Raw genomic sequence first — 19,640 nt, 5'->3', positions numbered from 1 at the left:
ATGCGCCAGCGCGCCAACCTGCTGCGCACCTACACGCTGAAAAGCGAGCTGCTGCTGCTGGATGAACCCTTCGGGGCCCTGGATGCCCTGACCAAACAATCTTTACAGTACTGGTTTCTCGAACTGAGCCAGCAGCAACCCCGCAGCATCCTGCTGATTACCCACGATATCCGCGAAGCCATTCTGCTGGCTGATTCTATTATCGTACTCTCCAACCGGCCCTGTCGCCCGGTAGTCCAGTTCAATGTGCGCGGCATGGAACACGATGCGGTGCTGGAACGGGAGATTTTCGGGTATCTGAGTACGCACAGCAGCTCCTGAAAGCAGCGACGGCCGGGAAGCTCCATTCCGGGAATCCCGGCTTTTTCACCCCCACAGGCCGGCTCGCGTCCAGCTCCGGGAACTTCCCTGTTCTGCCTGGATACAGCATAATAAGAATCCTGGGAGAGCATATGAACGAACAGCAGAAAATTGTCCGACTGATCGACTATACCAGCCTGAGCGGGACAGAGAGTGATGCCCGGATACGCAAACTGGCCGCAGAGGCTCACAGTCCGCTGGGAACCGTAGCGGCTGTCTGCGTCTATCCCCGCTATATCGCCCTGGTCAAGGATGCCTTTGTGCATGCCCGGCAGCCGGTACTGCCGGTGGCTACTGTAGTGAACTTTCCCGGCGGCGCGCTGCCCCTGGATGAGGTGATCGCCGAAATCCACTACGCACTGCAACAGGGTGCTGATGAGATCGACCTGGTCATCCCCCATTCCCGGCACAGTATCTACTTTGACTACGAACAGAAGCTGGACTTTGTCCGCGCCTGCCGCAATGAAAGCCACGGTAAAGTTCTGAAACTGATTATTGAGAGCGGACAGCTGAGCCCGGATGAGATCCAGCGTACTTGCGAAATTGGCCTGGCCGCCGGGGCAGACTTCCTGAAAACCTCTACCGGTAAGACGAGTCCCGGTGCGACTCCCGAAGCCGCCGGGCTGATGCTGCACTGTATTAAAGACAGTGGTAAACCGTGCGGCTTCAAGGCTTCCGGTGGTATCCGCAAGCAGTCCGAGGCACGGACCTACATTGCACTGGCCGAAAGCATTCTGGGGCCGGACTTTGTGCAACCCCGGAGTTTCCGTCTGGGAGCCAGTACGCTACTCCAGGATATGCTATCATGAAACGAAAATTCCACTGTGGTGAACTGTCGGTGAAACACGGCAGATAAAAACCATAATAAAAACCATTATTCATTTTACTATACAATGTTACAGGCTGTATAATTTTTTTATCATCAAACCGTTCTCCAGTTTCCGGACCCGGTCTGCCGAACCGGTTTGCTTGACAAAACAGAGCATAATCACTAATTTTCACCAGTTTATCCCCTCCCGCTAAGGAGCTGAAATGGAAGAACAGTTTCGCCAGAAAATGTATCAGCAGTTAATGGATATGCGCAGCCAGATACTGGAAAATATTCTGGCTGAAAGTGCTGACTTTATGGCTGCAACCAGCAATGATGCTGTAAAAGACAGTGTCGATCTGGCCGCTAACGATGTGGATATCCGTCTGCTGGAAACCATTGGCACTCAGGATGTGAATCGTTTAAAGAAAGTGGAGGCCGCAATTGGCCGTATTAATAATGGGCGTTTTGGTTTATGTGCGAAGTGCAGCAAAAAAATTGATGAGGAACGCTTAAGAGCAATCCCTTACGCGCCTTTTTGCATTCACTGCCAGAAAGGTTCTGAGCTGCGCTGATGCCGATCCGGGCCAGGCAGGGTCCACAAGGCTTGCGCGCATAAAATGGAGCAGCGGCGGGGCAGCGGGAGCAGCGCAGAACAGTATGCACCGGAAAAGACCCGTTTCCCCCTTTATCCCCTTGATTTCCGCATTCTGGATTTCTGTATTCCCGTTTCCACGTTCTGTGTATATCATGCTCTCATCTTCACAGGAATGACAGCTCACTCCCGGGGGGAGACACTCCGGCATCCGTCCATGAAGCCGCAGCTCACCCTGGACGGAAGCCGGCTCTAATCCGAATACACATCATCTGCTTTGGGATTTCTGGGAGGCAGGCTACGCTTCAGTTCCCTCATAAATGTTCTTGAATCCCCCATCTCATCGTAATCAGGACAGGAGTCCTCAGTACGGCGGGCAACGGTTGCATACTGATACTGCTTCTCCCCCCCCATTCTTTTTTTCCAGTGGCCCGCAGCACAACGGACCTTCTGTACCACTGCGCCATCGTCGGTGTAGGCTTTTACCAGTTTGCAGTGGATACAGTTTGCACAATAAATCTTACCTGTTCTGCCTGACTCTTCAGACATAGCTCCTCCAGCAGCAATACACTATGCCCCCCCAGGCATACCAGCCCCAACAGGAGCTCACGGCTCTGTAAAGACGTAATATACACGTCAATAGAGAGCCGGCTCCCGGAACTTCAAGTTTTATACAGCATGCACAATTTTCAGTTTTTATGGTAGTATTTTGGATGATTTTTCTAAAAAATTTCAAAAACCACTGCTATCATAAAAACAGTTAATTACACCAGCTATAGATTCAACAACTCAATATCGAATAACAAAATAATTTTTTCATGAAAGAATTTATCGATAATGATTGAATATTCTCATATCACTATATGTAAAAATTCCACTGTATTGACTATATACTAAAGTACCACAAAAAATATCCATGAATATTTTTTGCTGATATCCAGCGTAAATCACGACATTTTTTTATATTATCATCCTAGTATAACTGCTCCATAACGTATCTGAAAGAAGTGTTTTTTCATAAATAACCTGCATCTGAAAATGAATTTTTAATAAAACGGCGCTAACCCGGACAGCCAATTTCCCATTAGAATCAGGAGCTGGGAGAACCAGAAAGGAGCAACCAGGAGGGGCTGGGGGCTGGTCGGACTACCAGCAACAATACAGAAATTGTCAATATAGAATCTTCCATGTTCCTTCTGCATACAAGCAAATGCTCAGAATTTTCATCTATCCATTTTCGATCTGTTTTCTGAAATCCCGATAACAGGCCCGATAACAGGTATGGGAAACACCAGACGGGAATTCTGTCCCGGCTGCGATTCCCTCTGCATCTGCCATAATTGAGGAGTAAACACGAAGGGCCAATGCGTATGAGCCAGCTGGTCATTATCGACTGACAGACTGCGACGGAGAAGAAGAAAAAAGCGGAAAATCTCTGCTCAGAATTGCAGTGAAAACTGTTGTGGAATACCCGGAAAATTTTTTCAGAAACGCGCAACAACGGCTTTCGGGATAAGGGATAAGGGATAAGGGATAAGGGATAAGGGATAAGGGATAAGGGATAAGGGATAAGGGATAAGGGATAAGGGATAAGGGATAAGGGATAAGGGATAAGGGATAAGGGATAAGGGATAAGGGATAAGGGATAAGGGATAAGGGATAAGGGATAAGGGATAAGGGATAAGGGATAAGGGAGTATAGTATAAATCCCGAAAAAAGTCAAGAGAAGCAGACTCAAGGGACAAAACTTTATGGGAAGCCTCGGCAACCGCAAACTATCCAGCAGATAAAAGATACTCTGCAATGGAACTTGCATTGCAGCTGCGGCATTGGGGTTCTGCATATGGTATTTTTCCGGTATAACTGGAATACTTGGAGATACTGGCCAGGTGCCCGAAGTATTGCCGGGTGCAGTCCATACTATCATACCGCCTGTCTTTTGGGAAGTACCGACAGACTGGCAGGGGAACCATGTTCTATTGCAGCCATTACTCCGTTTATCCTCTCCGGCTGAAACGGCTTCAGCCACCTCAGGACGATTTATTCCAGGCCTTATTTGCCGCGCTGGACTCTCTGAAAGAGACTTTCACTTTGCAGAATCACGATCTGCTATGTATTTCCGCGAAAGTCGTGGCCATTCATCAGGGACGCTGCCGCAAAATCCATGACCCGGCGGAACGGCGGAAACTGATGCAACAGGAAGCCGATTATTACATTGCCAGCTCTCTTGCACCTGACCCGGAGCCAGGCGCAGCGCAGCTGAACATTGATTTTCCGTTTACCATCAAGGATGGTACGCCGGTACCGTTTGCTGGTATTGACGAAAGTAATGGTGATGGCTGGCAGATTCTGTGGCCGGAAACACCGCAGCATATTGCCGGGGAACTGCGCAAACGCATTGCGCAACGCTATGGAGTTGATTCGCTGGGCCTGCTTATTCTGGACAGCACCGTGTTGCCGATGCGCAGGGGTTGCATCAGCCTGAGTATCGCGGCAGCCGGAGTCCAGTTACTGCACAGTTATCAGGGTGAGGTGGATTTATTTGGCCGTGAGCTGAAATTGAGCGAAACAAATATTGTCGACCGGATTGCCGGCTTTGCCGGGCTCCACATGGGCGAAGGCGCAGAACAGACTCCAGTGGTCGTGCTGCGGGGCCTGGAGCGCTTTATCACAGAACAACAGGAGGCCACCGGATTTCCCAGGCTCTTTATGGAGCCGGAGCAGGATTTTTATGCGCCTTTATTCCGCCAGCATGGCGAACAGCATCTTTCGTGAATCCTCTCTGATTGTACTGTGTTGATTCTTACATCTGTTTCGGGAGCTGCTCGAGCATCCGGGTACGGGCTTCTTTGACCAGTTCGGCAGAGCCTTTGCGACAGATCAGCAGCACGCCATTTTCTTCTACTACAATTAAATCACTGACATTGCACAGTGCCACCGGCAGGCTGCTGCGCACAAAGTTTCCCCTGCAATGGCCAACTTCCACCAGCGGTGCGCTCAGGGCAGCCTCCCGGGAAGTGGCCGGAGCAAGGGATGGTTCCAGTTCAGCCAGTACGTCCCAGGAGCCTATATCATTCCAGGCAAAATCGGCACACAGCAATACCAGTTTATCGGTTTTTTCCATTAATGCGTAATCAATCGAAATATTCTCACAACTGCTGAAAGCTGTGGTAAACGCTGCATCCGGACTCAGCAGCACAGTGGCGCTACATCGCTCCAGCTGCCTGCTCAGCGAACCGCTGACGGGGAGCAGCGCCTGCACCAGGGCAGGGCTGTGGCGGCTTAATTCTTCGCGAAACAGTCCCACCGGGTAACAGAACATCCCCGAATTCCAGTAAAAGCGCCCCTGCGCCAGAAATTGCCGGGCCGTTGCTTCATCCGGCTTTTCGGTAAAGCGCAGCACCTGATGGGCTTTACCCGATGAATTCTCCAGAGTACGGCCCTGCTCAATATAGCCGTAGCCGGTGGCCGGATAGTCTGGCTTCAAGCCAAACACCACAATGCGCTGCTGCCGGGCCAGTTCTGCCGCCTGCTGAATTGCCCGGGCAAAGGCAGCCGGAGGGCCAATCAGGTGATCGGAGGTCTGGACCAGATTCAGTGCCTGCGGGCCGGCCAGCTGTTCCAGCAGCTGATTGGCATAGAACAGGGCGGCTGCGGTATTGCGCATGCATGGCTCCAGCAGCACACAGGTCCGGCTGGCCTGTTCGGACGGCAGCAGCTCCAGTTCCCGGAGAATGCCATTCCTGCTCTGCTGATTGCAGATGACAAACACACCCACACGGGGTTCCAGTGCCCAGGAGCGCTCCAGTGTCTGCAACAGCAGGCTTTTTCCGAAGCGATCCTCATAAACTGTTTCGGGCGCTGCTCCGTTGAGGCCGGCCACAGGCGGGTTCCCCCTCCACCGGCGAGGATGCTGATGCAGTCAATGGGCTTCCCGCTCATGCGCACTCCTGATAAGCCTGTACAAACTGAAGCATGCGAATCCCAGGGCAGCCCGTTCCGCAAACGCTTCCATACCAGGCAGCCTCTGAGTGGCACAGGCAGTATGCGTGAGAACCGCTCCGCCCCGTATCTTCGGGCTTTTCAAGTGAAACAGGGCCGGCTGGCACTGATTAAAATGGAAATGAACTCCGCTTGCAAGTCCATACCGCCAGCATGGATGCAGCAGGCTCTGCGCTGCCTGGATGCCACGGCCGGGGATGCCGGAATCGAAGAGGATGGGAGAGCCTGAGCAGGGCAGATTCTGCAAAGTACCGGTCCCTGGAAGAATACTCCAGCTGTTTTTCGGGCCCTGGGTATGGTCTGGAAACACAGCCGGGGCTGTAACCGCGTCCTGCTTTTAACCGCGTCCTGTACAGGTCTAAATCGCAGATTGTAACAGGTTCTCTTCCGATATTTCGCCGCGCCCCCAGGATTCTGGTGATCCGGCCTTCTTTCATCACCGCTACCCGGTCGCAGAGCGCCAGCACTTCCGGCAGTTCAGACGAAATCAACAGAATGGCCTTTCCTTCCAGTGCCAGAGCATCCAGCAGTTCGTAAATCTCTACTTTCGCGCCAATGTCAACACCATGGGTCGGTTCATCAAAAATAATGCAATCCGGCTGATACGATAACCAACGGGCCAGAATACATTTCTGCTGGTTCCCTCCACTCAGGCTGTCAATTGGATTCTGAGGGGCACCCATTTTAATGCGGAATTTCATTTTATTTTTTTCAATAGATTTATATGCCATACTGGAGCGAAAAAAACCTTTTTTTATGAAAGATCTGTAAAGAAAGATATTCATGTTGCAGGCAATGGATAAGCCTCTGAACAGAGACATCCTGCGCCGATCTTCAGGCACCATTGCCATCCCTGCCTGAAGAGAGTCTGGAATGGAATCTGGTGGCAACACTTTGCCGTTATATACCACCTGACCTGCTGTATAGCCTGTCACGCCAAAAATCGCACGGCAGAGCGCAGAGCGACCGGAACCTACCAGGCCTGCCAGACCCAGTATTTCTCCGCTGTGGAGGGAGAAACTGATATCGTGAAAATGCTTTGATTCCAGCCCTTTTACCTCCAGCACGGCCCCCTCCGGGCCTCCCGCAGCCCCCATGGTATCCACGTGGGTATCCCCGTGCTTCCGGTACTGTTGCTTCAGCTCCCTGCCGACCATCAGACGGATGATTTCATCGCGGATATTCTGCTTGTCCTGGTAATCCCGGTTCAGAATCGTCCCGCTGTAACTACCATCTTTGAAAATCGTAATGCGATCGCAGAGCCTGAGTACTTCATCCATTTTGTGAGAAACAAACAGGATGGCCTTACCCTGCTTTTTTAATACATTCAGAATTTGAAACAGGTTCTGCACATCCCCTGTATCCAGTGAGGAAGTCGGTTCATCCAGAATCAGGATATCCGCATCCTGGTAAACCGCCCTGGCGATCTCAATCAATTGCTTCCTGGCAATACTCAGAAACTTCAGCGGTGTATCCGGGTCGATATTGCGCAGGGCAACAATTTCCATTGCTTCCACTGCCTTCCTGCGTGCCAGCTTCCAGTTCAGGCCAGGTCCGGCCCGCATGATCCGGCCTGGAAACAGATTGTCGATAATCGAGAGCTCATCAAACAGCGATAACTCCTGATGCACCACACATATACCCTGATGGAGAGCATCCGAGGGAGAACGAAAACTGTGGATTTTTCCTTTATAATAAATATCACCGGCATCCGGAGCGTAATAACCGGATAATATTTTGATCAGCGTGGATTTACCGGCACCATTTTCACCCATTAACGCATGTATTTCACCAGATTTCAGATGGAATACTGCATTCTGCAAGGCCTTTGTGGGACCAAACTCTTTTTGTATACCGCTGACAAAAAGTGCATATCTGGTATGGTTGATCGGGATGAGTCTCACAACAGAAATCCTCGGTGTACAAACCGGAAAAACACAGGAACAACAACTGCATGGCTGCTCATGGTGCAGGCTTTTCGACAGACAAACCACAAAGCCAGAGCCTGCACCAGAACAGGCATACGCTAAAAGTTCTTTTTTCCAATCACGGAATCAATATTTTCAGCTGTCAGAAAATCGGACTTCGTATTCAGTACCCCGGCAGGGGGAACTTCCTGTGCCACGATATAGTTAAACAGGCGAACGGCCGGATCATGGCCCTGGGCAAACGGTTGCTGACCGATAGTTCCGGCAATAATCCCTTTCCTGATGTACTCAATTACTTCGGGGTAGTAGTCGTATGCAAACACAAAGACCTGCCCCTGGAGGCCCTTTTCTTCAATCGCCCGCGAGGCTCCTACAGTTCCGCCCGCAGCACTGTAGATGGCATTCAACTCCGGATTTGCCGTAAAAAAATCCACGGTCTGCTGGTAGCCGATTTCATCACTGTCTCTGGTCTCCACCTGGCCGACCACTTCGGCTTCCGGCATTGCCTGTTGCAGATAATCCAGAAAGCCCTTCCTTCGCTGCTCCAGACCTTCTACCGAGAAAAATCCGGTAAGAACTGCCACTTTCGGATCCGGGATCCCCTTTCCCTGCCAGAACGCAGCAAACGCTTTGCCTGCACTCTGTCCCTGGCTGTACAAATCAGCTCCGACAAAAAATAAACGGCGGGACGGTTCCTTTGTCTCAACGTTAAACGTTGCCACAGGAATTCCAGATTCGACCGCCCGGTTAATGTAAGGAATAATCCCCGAATCGCCTGCCAGTGTGGCAACCGCATCGTACTTCTGCACGATCGCCGCATCAATACTGCTGCCAAATACTTCGGAAGTATGATTCTGCCCGGGTGGGATAATCCAGTCCACCTGACCATTGAAGGGCTTCAATTCCCTGGCGGCGGCGAGGGTCCCATCTTTGACGTAGTTCCAGAACGGGTTGTTTTCCAGGCCGATCACGGCAATGCGGATTTGGCGTTCGGACTTTTGCAGCGGCTTTACTGTGCCTGAATCAACAGGCTCTGTTCTGGAAGAAAAAGACGGGCCGGGAGGCAGTTCAATTTTTTCTGACTCTGCAGCAGCACCTCCTCCATCTTTTTTTGTACATGCTGCAAACAGAATAAACAATGTACACAGCGTGAACAATATTCTATTTTTCATAACGAGCTCCCCCCGGAAAATGATTGATAAATTATTTATGTCGCAAAGTGTCAATAATTACAGCCAGAATAATAATGATTCCTATTGTAATTGTCTGGCTGAAGGGTGGAAAATGCAACAGTACAAAAGCATTGCGGACAATTGCAATAATCATTGCGCCTATCACCGCACCAGGGACAGTCCCTCGCCCACCGCTCAGACTGCCGCCACCAATCACTACGGCTGCAACTACATCCAGTTCAATCCCCTGCCCGGAATTCGTAGTGGCCGAGGAGAGCAGTCCTGAGGAGAGCAGTCCGGCAAAAAAAGAGACTCCTCCCATAATTGTATAAATGGTAATTTTGATCCTGTCGGTCTGAATACCTACCAGACGGGCTGCGGTTTCGTTACTGCCAATCGCATAAATATTGCGTCCGAGCAATGTATGTCTGGTGATATACATAAAACAGAGTACCATCACCAGCAGAATGACCACACTGACCGGAACCGGCCCCCAGTAGCTGCTGCCCATGTATAAAATAAAGGGGTCTTTGACGGTGATATTGGCGGCAACACTGCCAACTACGCCAGTTGCCATGAGAATCGTCAGGCCCCGGGCAATCTGCATCATGCCCAGTGTTACAATAAACGGTGCAATTCTGAGTCTGGTAATAATCACACCGTTTATGCCCCCGAGCAGCAGCCCCGTCAACAGACCTCCCAGAATCGCGAGGAAGGTGCCGCTGCCCATATACAGCAGCCGCGCCGTAAACATCGCCGACGCAGCCATTATGGAGCCTGCAGACAGGTCGATCCCCCCCATTACGATAATCAGAGTCATGGCCAGACTCAGCAGGCCTATGCTTCCCATGTTTTTCAGTATGTTAAAGATATTGGTACCAGTCAGGAAATATGGACTGGCAAATGACATAAAAGACACTATTACAAGAAGAGAAAAACAGACTCCAAATTCCTGAAATCTGAAATTTATTTTTGTATAGTTTCTATTCAGTTTCATAGTCTCAGAATTCCATACAATATAATAACAGTTAAAGATCATTACCGCCTATTCTGCAGGCAACTGCTGCTCATAGCAATAATGCGGATCTTTCATTTGCCGGACAGCTACCCGCAATAAGTGGAGAATCCCTGCCAGGTAACCACTGAGTGGCCTGGCTTCCTGATACCGCATTAATTCATGTAATTCTGCCAGGTTATAAAATGGCACTGCGGCATAGCTGTGATGTTCAATATGGTAATTCATCGACCAGTAAAGGTACCTGAGCAGCGGGCTGGCATAGAATGTATAACAGTTTTTACGCCAGTCATCCTGATCGGATGGCAGCCCCGCATGCTGCAATCTGCCACAGCCTGCTGCCAGCCATGAGGCAAAAAAGGTAGGGAAATTGACAACCGCAATCAGAATATACTGCTCCAGATAGATAAACAAAGCAATCAGAACGCACTGCCCTGTAACCAGAAAACGGGCCCAGCGGATCATCTGACGACGATTCGGATCATCCTTTGCAAACAGTTCATTCCAGGAGAAAAAATCTGTTTTTGTCGATCCAAAAAAATGATAGAGACATGGCCGTATCCGCGCAATCATCTTATAAATATCTATCGTAAATATTGCAATCAGCACCAGCAGATTCAATTTCATCGGCTCCAGAACCACCTCGTAATCCTTCCCCCTGCTGGTGGTAAAATGGTGATGTTTACGGTGACTGTAACGGAAATGCACCCAGTTATTCCAGGAAATAAAGCAGAATATTTTATAAAAGAATTCATTGAGTTTCCTGCTTTTGAAAGCTGTTCCATGGCTCAGTTCGTGTACGGCTGCCTCCATTCCCATAAAATTTGAAAAGGTGCCATGCAGAAAAAAACACAGGCCAAACAGCAGCCATAACTGATTCAGGAACAACAGATACGAGGTTCCTCCCAGGATGATAAATATCAGCAGGAAACTGGCAGCCTGCAGAAAACCTTTACGGTCACTTCGCTGAACCAGAATCTGCAATTGTTCTTTATCTACCGGAATTTTGTACCATTTAATTTCCCGGGTATGATTCACCGGCCCATCCCCTGACTTGCTCATACGAAAATTCTAAACTGAATCACATCTTTGATCAAGTATTTTTAAGAAAAAAATTGTTCTTATTATGAAAAACCATTTCCGGGAGATTCATTACCTGAAAAGTAACAGAATGCCGCGCAGATACCTGATATGGAGCTGTTCCCGGCGCTGCCCCGGAACAGCTCCTCCGGCAGCAGGCCGCCGCGCGGTTATTTTTCTGTCATTCTAAAGAATCGCCACTCTGGAATCTCCACGAATAAACAAAGGAATCTGTGCTACTGGTGCCTCTGCTTCTACAGTCTGTCCACCCTCCATCATCCTGTTATTCCAGGGGTTCCGCCACTGACAACCAGAAGGCAGGTAGACCTTCCGGCATCTGCTTTTGTAATATAAAATGGGGGCAACCAGTATTTCCGGCCCGAACATGTACTGATCTTCAATTTCCCAGCAGGCAGTGTCCTGGGGAAAATCAAAGAACAGCGGTCGTATCACCGGCATCCCGCACTGGTGTGCCGCGAGCATCAGCTGCTGTAAATACGGCTGGAGCCGCTCCCGAATCAGAATGTACTTTCTGCATATCTGATAAATTTCCTGTCCATAACTCCAGATTTCATTTTCTGCGCCTGAGTTACAGACTCCTCCTCCTGTGGCACCCGGCCGGGTATCTAATGGCTCGGCATGCGGCTCACGGTCCCCGTGCAGACGCATAACGGGACAAAACGCTGCATACTGAAACCAGCGGATAAAACATTCCCGGAACTCCGGATCGCTGGCATCACCGCCGTGAAACCCCCCAATATCCGTAGTCCACCACGGTATCCCGGCCAGTCCCATATTGAGCCCCGCCGCAAACTGATTCCGCAGACTGGGAAAACTGGAATCAATATCACCACTCCAGACCAGCGCACCATATTTCTGACTGCCGGCCCAGGCGCATCGCAGCAGGTTAATAATATTTTTCTGGCCTTCCTCCAGCATACCTTCATAAAAGGTTCTGGCATACATTGCCGGATAAATATTACCGATCGCAGCACTGGAACCTTTATGATAGCGATAATGATCATAATGATAATATGTATACTCCGGTTCCGCTTCATCCAGCCAGAATGTCCGGATACCATACACATAGTAATTTTCTTTGATCCTGTTCCACAGATATTTTCGTGCTTCGGGATTCGTCGCATCGTAATGAATGGTGTTACCATAAAACATCATAGAGATGCGATGCCCTCTTTCAGTCCGAATCAGGTACCCTTTTTCTTCCATTTCCGCATAGTTCTCACTCCTCTGGTCTACAGAAGGCCAGACAGAGATCATTAATTCTATACCCATCTGCTTTAATTCATCAACCATTGCTTGCGGATCGGGCCAGTACACCGGATCAAATTTCCATTCTCCCTGACAGGTCCAATGGAAAAAATCTATCACGATCACCGAAAGAGGCACATTGCGGCGCTTATATTCACGCGCAACCTCCAGCAGTTCTTCCTGCGTCTGGTAGCGCAGCTTGCACTGCCAGAAACCCATCGCCCAATCCGGCATCATGGGAACCGTTCCCCGTCACTCTGGCATAACTGGCCAGAATGTCTGCCGGTTTTTCACCTGCAGTAATCCAGTAATCCAGTTTGTCAGTTGCCTGAGCCGTCCAGACAGAGAGATTTCTGGCAAAACAAACCCGACCGACAGCCGGATTATTCCAGAGAAAACCATAACCCAGACTGGAGAGCGCAAATGGCACACTGGCCTGACTGTTGCGCTGCGCTAATTCCAGTTCACAACCTTTCAGGTTGAGATATGGCTGCTGATACTGTCCCATACCGTAAATCTTTTCTGTGGGATTCGCCTCAAAGCGCATGGTCAACATATAGTTATCCCCGGCCACAGGCATAAATTCCCGAGCTTCAATTTCCAGAGCAGACGCAAACCCGGAAGGAACTTTCCCGGGTAGAAAATTATATTCTTTCCGATTTCGATAATATTCTTCAAGCAGAACTTTGCCTTCCTGATTCTCAAATACCAGCTTGCCATTCATATCCAGGCGCGCAGATATTTTCCCGTTCTGAATGACCCCCTGCACCACCACTTCCCCGTTTTTCTGTAATTCGACCACAGCATCGGAATTGCAGACCGGCTCTGTCAAGGCCCAGTCATCAGGAGGCATCCGGGCCACCAGCCAGCTGCGAACACGCAGCGAATCGGTTCCCCATGCCTCAATTACCATAGTCTCAGCATCAAACCGATAATATAATTTATGGTCTTGCGTATAGATCATGATTTTCCCCCTGTCTCAAGCTTTGACTGCACCTTCCGTGAGTCCGCTTACAATATATTTCTGCAAAAAGATAAATGCCAGAATAACTGGCAGAACCAGGATCATCCCATATGCCATAATTGAATTCCACCGGATGCCATATTTATTCATAAAACGGCTGATATTAGCTGTCAGAGGTCTCATAAAATCATTCACATTAAATGTCATGGAATAGATCAGATCATTCCACCCATGAAGAAAAGTCATTACCAGAATTGTAATTACTCCGGCTCTTATCAGCGGGAACATTATCAGAAGAAAAGTCTGAAAAATATTACAACCATCAATTCGAGACGCATCATCCAGTTCTTCTGGCAATGACATGAAATATGGTCTTAGTATAATCACAACAAAGGGTATAGAACCTGTAGCTATAGCCAGAGGAGGAGCAATATAAGTATCCAGCAGATCTAAATTAACAAATATTAAATACAATGGTGTCAATGTCAGTGGTGCTGGCATCATTAACGTAACCAGGAACACCAGTGTCAGTATGTTTTTTTCCCGGGAACCGGAATCTCGCCATACCATAGGCAGCAGTAAGCCCAAAGCAGAATGAAATACTCATTGAAGTAAATGCTGTGATAAAAGAATTGCTCAGACTGCGCAGAAACTCTGCATCATTAATCTGTTCAATCCATGCCTGTAAAGTAGGGTATAGCGGGAACCATGATACTATCAATATCTCTTTATTGCTCTTGAAAGAGTACATTAACAGCCAGTATAACGGGAACAGAAATACTATTCCGATAATAATACCAGTTATATTATTTATTATATTATATAAATATTTTTTTATATCCGGCAGCAGATTTTCCATTCTAATATTCCCTGTTAAAGTGCATAATCAATAGATAGATAAGTCCAGTAAGTAACAGACTGATAAAGAGAACAACACCTGTCGCTGCCCCCATAGAGAAATTATACTCAGAAAAACTCAATTTATAGGCATATGTCGATAACATATGGGTAGAGTTTGAAGGACCTCCTGCTGTCATTATGAATACCAGGTCAAAAACCTTAAATGTATAGATAAAACCAATTGTCAGTACAGAAATCATTGAAAATTTCATCAGTGGAACAGTGATAAAGAAAAATTTCTGAAATATATCTGCACCATCAATATTTGCACTTTCATATATTTCTTTCGGTATACTTGTAAGACCGGATGTCAATAACAATATATTGAACGGGATCCCTATCCAGATATTAGCGATAATCAATGACCAGACTGCATAGTTGCTGTTTACCAGCCATGGAATATTATCATGTATCATTCCTGTATTTATCAGTATATAATTTATAATCCCTGTCTCTGTCGCAAACATATTTTTGTATAATATACCTGTAACTGAAATTGGTATTATAAAACTGATCAGAATAAGTCCTCGTATTATATATGATAGAAAAAATCTTTTACTAAAGAACAGGGCTAATAAAAATCCAATAGAAAACTGGAATGCCAGACACCATATTGTATAAAAAAATGTATTGTATAAAGATTTTTTAAATATCTCATCACTGAATAATTCTGAATAATTTTTTATTCCCTGGAATATTATATTATTATTCTTGAATGTCATTACATTCAAATCAAAAAAACTGATCCCGATATTATAAACCAGGGGATAAGCTGTTAACCCCAGAATATAAAGTGATGCCGGTACAACAAACAAATACCCTGCCCATGTTTCACGATACCTGATAAAGAAGCCTCTCTTCATCTTTATTTCCTTCTATTTCTCCGGCAGGGAGTCTGGTTCTTATCGGGATTCCTGCTTGACTAACGGATAATTTCATCATATTTTGCAGCTGCTTCCTGCATGGATTCTTCAGCCGTTTTCACACCTGTTAAAACTTCGGTCACTGCCCCGATAATGATACTGGAAATCTCAGGCCACCGGGGATGTGGCCCCCTGGGCAAGGCAAATTTGAGCTCTTCGCCAAAAACTTTCAGAAGCGGATCTTCTGTCCATATCGTCTTAAGCTCCAGGGCATCAGAACGCGAGGGAAACTTGCCGGCTCTCGCCGCGTAATCTGCCACAACTTCTTTTGATGTAATGAAATATAATAAATCAAAAGCCTCTTCCCTGGGGGCACCACTTAGAACAGCAAAATTTTCTCCGCCCAGGACAGAAGCATACTTCTGATCTTTGGGCAACAGGACTACACTGAAATCCAGGTCAGGAGCCTCCTGTTGAATGGTCGGGATATTCCAGGGACCATTGACCTGCATTGCAGCCAGGCCATTCATAAATTGAGTGTTCGCACTCCCCTGCCCCCAGTTTATGACATCGATAGACATATATCCCTTATCTATCAGTGTTTTGAGGAATTTTACAGCACGTATGGAATTCTCTCCCCCCAGATCCTCAATGCCTCCTCCAGCCGAAAGCAGCCAGGGCATAAACTGGAATGTTCCTTCCTCAGTATTGACAGCGCTCATAGCCAGTGGGTAAACGCCCTTTTCTTTATCAGCCAGTTTTTCACAAACGACTAACAACTCATCCCAGGTGGTCGGAGCTTCAAGGTTTTTTTCCCGGAACATCGCATTATTGATAAACAAGGCCAGTGCGTTAGAATTATGGGGCAGACCATATAATTTCCCCTCATAGGTCGCACTCAATAAAGGGCCTTTAAAAAAGAAATCCTTCTCCCCGGTAGCCTCTACCAGATCCGTGATATCCTGAAAAATGCCCATAACAGCAAAAGATGCATGATCCGGGTTGTCAACTAAACCTACATCTGGAAGCCGTCCTGAAAGGGCACCCATCGTGTATTGTTTTAATAAATCTCTGCGCTCCACAAAAGTGGATGTGACTTCTATATCTTTCTGCCTGGCATATTTTTGTATGCCCTCGTTAAATACATCCACATCCTGCTCGGCAAAATAATGCCAGACTGTCAGGCTGACTGCAGCATCCTGGATATTTTTCTTATCGCTGCCCTTACAGGACTGCAATACCAGCAGGAAAAGAATCATCAGTAAGGATATTTTATTCATCACACGGACCTCCATCCGATGGTATTTTTCTATATTGATTCATAAAAGCCGTTGAGACCGGTACCAACCTCCGAAAAACAGATAATCAGTCAATATTGTACTTCATGGTAACCAGTATATCTTAATGGATGGATTATAGCACCAGTTATGATATCGGTCAAGCACATATTAAAAAAGATGATCATCATCATATTGTATTAAAATTAATAATTACTATATAAATAATTATGTTAATATGTCCGGAAAAGATTCATGCTGTTTCCGGTGATGTTCCTGGAAAATCACTCTGCCCGGCCTGAATATATCCAAAAAATATCTTCATGTTGCTGATAAAATAAGTACAACACAAAGACCGTCTGCTGCGTGGTGCTCCTGGCCGAAGCTGCCAGCAGCAGCCCCCCCATTCTCTAAAATAACAGAACTTTCTCTGGAAATACTGATTATTTTCTGTCTATTCACATAATTGGCCTTATGCCCAAAAAACGAGCCCATATTGTCATGGAATGGCTACAGGAACAAATTCAATCCAGACAGCTGGACAGCGGGGAACGAGTGCCCACAGAAAAGGCACTGTGCCAGAAGTTTCACCTCTCACGCAGTGCCGTGCGCAACGCCCTGTCTCAGCTGCACCACAGCGGCTGGCTCCAGTACGAAAAAAACCGGGGCTACTCCGTTCGTGCCCCGGCATTGCCCGGACCTGCCCGACCTGCTGCGGCATTCAGAAAAGATCTGGGGCTGCTCTGTTTTTTCCCCAGTCACTATATTTTCCCCGATGTAATTTCCGGTTTCAGTTCCATCATTGACAGCCAGCAGTACAATATCATTATCAAGCAGAGTGAGTATCAGGTACAGCAGGAACGTCAGGCCCTGCAGGAGCTCTCCGCCCAGGGCATCGCCGGGCTGGTAGCCATGCCCATTCTCGACGGTGTACATGCGCCCAACAAAGACCTGTACATGCAACTGATTCAGCGCGGTACTGCGGTTGTGTTCGTCTGTAGTACGATACCCGGGATTGAGGCCAGCTCCATCCTGTGCTGCGATTTACAGGCTGGCCGCAGGGCTTCTGAAGTCATGCTGGCTGCCGGCTTTCGCGACTTTATTTTATTTTACCAGAAAAATTATTTAACCAAGGCCGTTCGCATGCAGGGGGCCAGAGAAGTTCTGCAACAGGCAGAGCGCTATGGTGCGGTAAGCTACTCCGAGCTGGCCTTTGTCGACCAGGGCCAGCACAGCGATACCCGCAAAAGATGCAGTGAGTTTTTTGCGAAGCTGGAGCGGGCTATGCATCCGGAACCAATGGCCTGGCTGTGTTCCAGCGATGAGGATGCAGCCATTGTGATCGAGGTGGCACGTTCGTATCACTGGGAGCTGCACCGTGACTACGAGTTGCTCGGCTTTGATAATTCACAACTGGCCGAACTGCTGGGTGGGGGATTCAGCAGTTTTACCGTGCCCGGCAAGCTGATTGGCCGGATGGCCGCCCGTTACCTGCTGGACCAGATGGCCGAAGCGGTAGAGCAGCGCCATTGTATTAATGTTCTAGTACAATCAAACCTGATACGCCGCAATTTCCACAACTCCGCACAGTTAAAGAGCCTGGCGGGAAACGGATAAATGCATGGAAAAACCAGCAGCGCGCGAGCCGGCAATACGCGCAATGATGTGGTCTATTCGGCTGGAAAACCGGCTCCGCTTATTTGCAATGCCGCCGCCTGCCATCAAGGCCCCGGCCATCCACTGACAATGGCTGCATCATACCAGCAGCATACCGGGAAATCAGGGCAGCTGTGCTGGCTGAACAGGGCCAGAAGGAGGAATGGACTTTGGCAGGGACTTGTGTTGAGTGGCCTCAAGCCTTTGATCCTGATTTTGCGTACACATCAAAGGCCACTGCACAAATCAGGACAAACCCTTTAATTGCCTGCTGCCATTCAATGCTCACTCCCAGGATCGACATGCCATTATTGAGAACCCCCATCAACAGAGCACCGACCACCGCCCCGATCACTGTACCGATACCGCCAGACATTGAAGCGCCACCAACGAAGCAGGCTGCAATGGCATCCAGCTCAAAATTCATCCCGGTTTTCGGTGTCGCCGAGTTCAAACGTCCGGTAAATATAATTCCGGACCAGGCAGCCAACAAGCCCATATTGGCATATACCAGGAAGATCACTTGCCGGGTGTTGACCCCGGACAGTTCTGCGGCCAGCTTGTTGCCCCCATACGCATAAATATGCCTTCCTGGAATCGTCTTTTGCGTAATAAACGTATAAATAATGACCAGAACAGCGATGATTAAGAGCACCACAGGAATGCCTCGATACCGGCTGAGTTGAATCGTAAAATAATTTACCGTGGCCAGTATCGCCAGTATTTTTATCAGCAGAAGTTGCGGTGCCAGTACAGTAAAACCGTAGCTGAGGGCCTGTTTTCGTCGGCACCACTCTGAGATGATGTACCATATGGAAAACAGAAGCCCGACGAGAATCGACATGATGTTCAGGCCCCGGACTTTACCAATTTCGGGAAGGAAGCCGGCAGCAAGAAACTGGTAACTGCCCGGCAGTGGTGCCAGGCTGCTTCCTTTCAGGATTGCCAGAGTAAAGCCCCGGAACATCAACATCCCGCCCAGAGTTACAATAAAGGAGGGAACTCCTATCCAGGCAATCCAGAAGCCGTGCCACATCCCAATACATAAACCAACGGCCAGAGAAAGCACAATCGCCGGCAATACCGGCAGCTGGCTTTTTAAAATCAATGTTGCCGAAACAGCTCCGACAAAACCAGCAATAGAACCTACAGATAAATCAATATTTCCGCCTGCAATAATACATAACACCATACCGATTGCCAGTATTAATATATAAGCATTTTGAGAAATCAGATTGGAAATATTCAAGGGCTTGAGCAGTATCCCTCCCGTAAGAATCTGTAATGAAATAACCACTATGGCTAAGACAATCACCATTACATATTGCCGTATATCTGAATTCCGTATCTGATTGCGCATATCCATTCCCCATATCCATATCCAGAATATCTTTAACGGTACCATTCTGTTATAAACAAATCAAAAAGAGCTCTGTTGAGGCGAATGCTCAAAACCCTGACCAGAACAGCTGTGCCAGCACGACAAATAAGGGAATTCTGAACAGCTCTCTCATGAATCACGTCTCATGCTCTTCTGCATGAAGCTTTCCTGCGAAGCCTCCTCTGCACTGAATTCACCGACAGACTGTCCTTCACTCATAGCGCATATGCGCTCACAGAGCCCCGGATTCCCGGTAACCCGAAAGAAATCATCACGATTTCCTCCCCGACTCTCCCAGACCATTCATTACCGAATAAATTTTCTGTCTGGCTCCGACATCAATACCCCTGGTCGGCTCATCCAGGATGAG

At 48.1% G+C, this 19,640-nt stretch overlaps 7 protein-coding genes across 7 annotated transcripts; 4 read left to right on the top strand and 3 right to left on the bottom strand.

Moving 5' to 3' along the window:
- The first annotated feature begins 452 nt into the window (after window positions 1–452).
- LOC133177875 (deoxyribose-phosphate aldolase-like) lies at window positions 453–1,169 on the top strand. Its single transcript, XM_061312743.1, has one exon. The coding sequence runs from the start codon at window positions 453–455 to the stop codon at window positions 1,167–1,169; it is 717 nt and encodes a 238-aa protein (XP_061168727.1).
- A 223-nt stretch (window positions 1,170–1,392) lies between these two features.
- On the top strand, window positions 1,393–1,743 carry LOC133177874 (uncharacterized protein aq_250-like). The gene has a single exon (XM_061312742.1). It carries the CDS (start codon window positions 1,393–1,395, stop codon window positions 1,741–1,743), a length of 351 nt encoding a protein of 116 aa, XP_061168726.1.
- A 1,991-nt stretch (window positions 1,744–3,734) lies between these two features.
- LOC133177873 (bifunctional F420 biosynthesis protein FbiB-like) lies at window positions 3,735–4,538 on the top strand. The gene has a single exon (XM_061312740.1). The coding sequence runs from the start codon at window positions 3,735–3,737 to the stop codon at window positions 4,536–4,538; it is 804 nt and encodes a 267-aa protein (XP_061168724.1).
- Window positions 4,539–11,146: 6,608 nt separating this feature from the next.
- Window positions 11,147–13,193, bottom strand: LOC133177872 (uncharacterized family 31 glucosidase ORF2-like). Its single transcript, XM_061312739.1, is given in 2 exon segments — window positions 11,147–12,472; window positions 12,474–13,193. Coding segments are annotated over 2 exon segments (2,046 nt in total).
- Window positions 13,194–15,015: 1,822 nt separating this feature from the next.
- Window positions 15,016–16,251, bottom strand: LOC133177871 (putative binding protein BAB2_0491). Its single transcript, XM_061312738.1, has one exon. It carries the CDS (start codon window positions 16,249–16,251, stop codon window positions 15,016–15,018), a length of 1,236 nt encoding a protein of 411 aa, XP_061168722.1.
- Window positions 16,252–16,707: 456 nt separating this feature from the next.
- On the top strand, window positions 16,708–17,850 carry LOC133177869 (arabinose metabolism transcriptional repressor-like). The gene has a single exon (XM_061312737.1). The coding sequence runs from the start codon at window positions 16,708–16,710 to the stop codon at window positions 17,848–17,850; it is 1,143 nt and encodes a 380-aa protein (XP_061168721.1).
- Window positions 17,851–18,085: 235 nt separating this feature from the next.
- On the bottom strand, window positions 18,086–19,489 carry LOC133177868 (xylose transport system permease protein XylH-like). Its single transcript, XM_061312736.1, has 2 exons — window positions 19,411–19,489; window positions 18,086–19,035 (listed from the first exon to the last, which is right to left on the bottom strand). Exons 1-2 carry the CDS (start codon window positions 19,487–19,489, stop codon window positions 18,086–18,088), a joined length of 1,029 nt encoding a protein of 342 aa, XP_061168720.1.
- Between the last annotated feature and the right edge of the window lie 151 nt (window positions 19,490–19,640).

The sequence above is a fragment of the Saccostrea echinata genome, unplaced genomic scaffold (genome assembly GCF_033153115.1).
Source record: "Saccostrea echinata isolate AGI-Se365-2 ecotype Australia unplaced genomic scaffold, CSIRO_AGI_Sech_v1 ptg000266l, whole genome shotgun sequence".
Classification (NCBI taxonomy): domain Eukaryota; kingdom Metazoa; phylum Mollusca; class Bivalvia; order Ostreida; family Ostreidae; genus Saccostrea; species Saccostrea echinata.
This window is presented reverse-complemented; position numbering and strand designations above follow the sequence as displayed.